Genomic DNA, 2245 nt, shown 5'->3' with positions numbered 1-2245 from the left:
AAAAAGACCGTAACCACCAGGTGGATCATGCGTGTATCTCATAGTAGCTCTTATTACACCCTTCAGGTGTGGTTCATCATCCACATAGCTATCTTAAACCTGCCACATAGATGCAAAGCTCATTAGTCAGGAAACATATCCTATACCATACGTTCCATTTTATTTAAGGGGTTTCTAGTAAATGCAACTTGAACTCAAGGTTGGGTTTATCTTTTGCTGGTATTAGGAATTTTTTATTATGTTGTCCCTCAAAATTATCATCATCCTGCACAGGTGGTTGTCCAGCATCCAACAGAGGTATGAACTATGGCAGTAGATACTATTGGAAAATAAGATGGAATAAGATAGAGTTCCTACAGGGCCTATGCTTATTTTTTCAAAAATATATATAATTACTGCATATTTTATAGACTACTATGTGGCATTTTCATACATGCACACATATGCACACACATACACACAGACATACACACTTTGGTCCTATCCATCCCATCTATTCTTCCTTACCCCTATGATGTTTTAAAAGCTATAGGGTTCCATAATCTTCAAATGATACTTACCACATTATTTTATAGTTTAAAGTCAAATTCCATGCCCCTAAGAATGCCCTGGGATCTATGGGCTGATCATTGGACAGTAAGGGCTACAGGCCTTACAGAGAGCAGTGGACACCTTTATGTTGGGCACTTAGGGGCCACTTTAGAACTCGAGCATGGGGGCGTAACGAAGGCCCCTGAGGAGACAGCAGCAGCTGTGTGGGTGTACTGTGAGATAAGTTGCCCCAGGGTGCTCTTTTGTGGGGCGGACTGTTTGGAGGGAATTTTTCTGTTTGTGTGTGTGTGTGTGTATATATGTGTGTGTGTGGTTTTAGGATCTCACTATGTGGTCATTGTCTATGGACTCCCTTTGAATTCCAAATTTTATTACTACTGAAGTAAATGCTCATGTTAAGTAAGGAGATTCTAAGCATAGAATTTTACCAATTATTACATCTTTTTGGTTTGTTATCACAGACTAGATGAGACCATACAGGCCATTGCTAGTGGAACCTTGAGCCGGCCACTGAGATCAGATAGATATTCTGAAGAACCTTTGGGAGTTCTGGTCAACCCCAATCTGTACCAGTCTCCACCCCAGGTTAGTGGGCCTTTCTTCTAATTCATAATGAAATTTAATCCCAAATATTGTTCCACTCAGGTGTGTCTGTTTCCTAGGCTTTGGATACCAGTTTACTCTTAACACGTCCATAAACTCTTCTCTAAGGCTAGTTCTAGTTATTTTTGTAGCACTTCTAACAAACTAAGCAGTTTACCTTATGAGTTATCTTCTTTTTTTTCCCCCATGGCCACAAAGAGGACAAAGTTTTTGATAACTCAATCTCTACATAAATTATTGCACAAAGTATGAGTGGATCAATGATTATATCAATAACAAACTCATGAACATTTTTGCAAAATTACCACTTCAGGTTTTGATGCTTTCTGTGCATGTACTTTAGTAAAATGGGAGGAATGAACTCACTACTGTAATTCAAAAGAATCAGCTTTCAAAAAAAGTACACACACACTAAAAAAAAAAAATCCTTATTCCAGGGGCCTGCCCCTTAGCTCAGTTCTTTAAGTGGCTGCTTCAACAAAGGAGTCAGCCTCAGGTTGCTGTGGTTCGACCCCCACAACTCCAGCTAGCCAAACTTGCCCTGAAGGCATTCGGAGCCAGCCAAAAAAAAAAAAAAAAAAGTACAAATGTCATTTTTTTGAGTACTTGCTATGTCAAACCCAGAAAAATCAATCAAGTGACACAAGGGGTCTTTTGAAAGAAAAGTTGGTGACAAAGATTATTAGGTTAAAATATTGTTTACAACATTGGACTTATGAGCCAGAAGCGCACAAACACTGGGAATTAAATGAGCCCCTGTTCTGCTTTACCGTTTACTCTGAGCAAGGCATTCTCAGCTGCTACAGTATCTTCTATTAGTATCACCTGCTGCTTCAAAGCACTGAAGAAATATCAGGAGAATTCGTATAAAAGGCTTTTGAAATAAGATTTTTCCTCTCAAGATAAAACTAGTATGATCTTGGGGCTGGTGAAATGGCTCAGTGGTCTAAAGCACCTACTTGGAACAGGCTTGGCAGAGCACAGGGACCACGGTTCAATCCCCCAGCACCACATGCCAGCCATCTGCGCCCCCTGGTGGACTGAGCTGGCCACACACACGCACACACACACACACACACACACACACACA

General features: G+C 40.4%; 1 protein-coding gene across 3 annotated transcripts in view; it reads left to right on the top strand.

Annotated features, from left to right (window-relative positions):
• Positions 1-2245, top strand: part of Trip4 (thyroid hormone receptor interactor 4) — a 111205-nt gene that overhangs the window by 35273 nt on the left and 73687 nt on the right. For all 3 annotated transcript variants that reach the window (XM_023712665.1, XM_004628821.2, XM_023712666.1), the window contains one exon: positions 1014-1137. In XM_023712665.1, the coding sequence (XP_023568433.1) occupies positions 1014-1137 (124 nt within the window). The remainder of the gene's footprint in view (positions 1-1013; positions 1138-2245) is intronic.

Source organism: Octodon degus, unplaced genomic scaffold (genome assembly GCF_000260255.1).
Source record: "Octodon degus isolate 3935 unplaced genomic scaffold, OctDeg1.0 scaffold00026, whole genome shotgun sequence".
In the NCBI taxonomy this organism is placed as follows: Eukaryota; Metazoa; Chordata; class Mammalia; order Rodentia; family Octodontidae; genus Octodon; species Octodon degus.
Note: the sequence above shows the minus strand (reverse complement) of the source record. Positions and strands in the feature narration are given on the sequence as shown.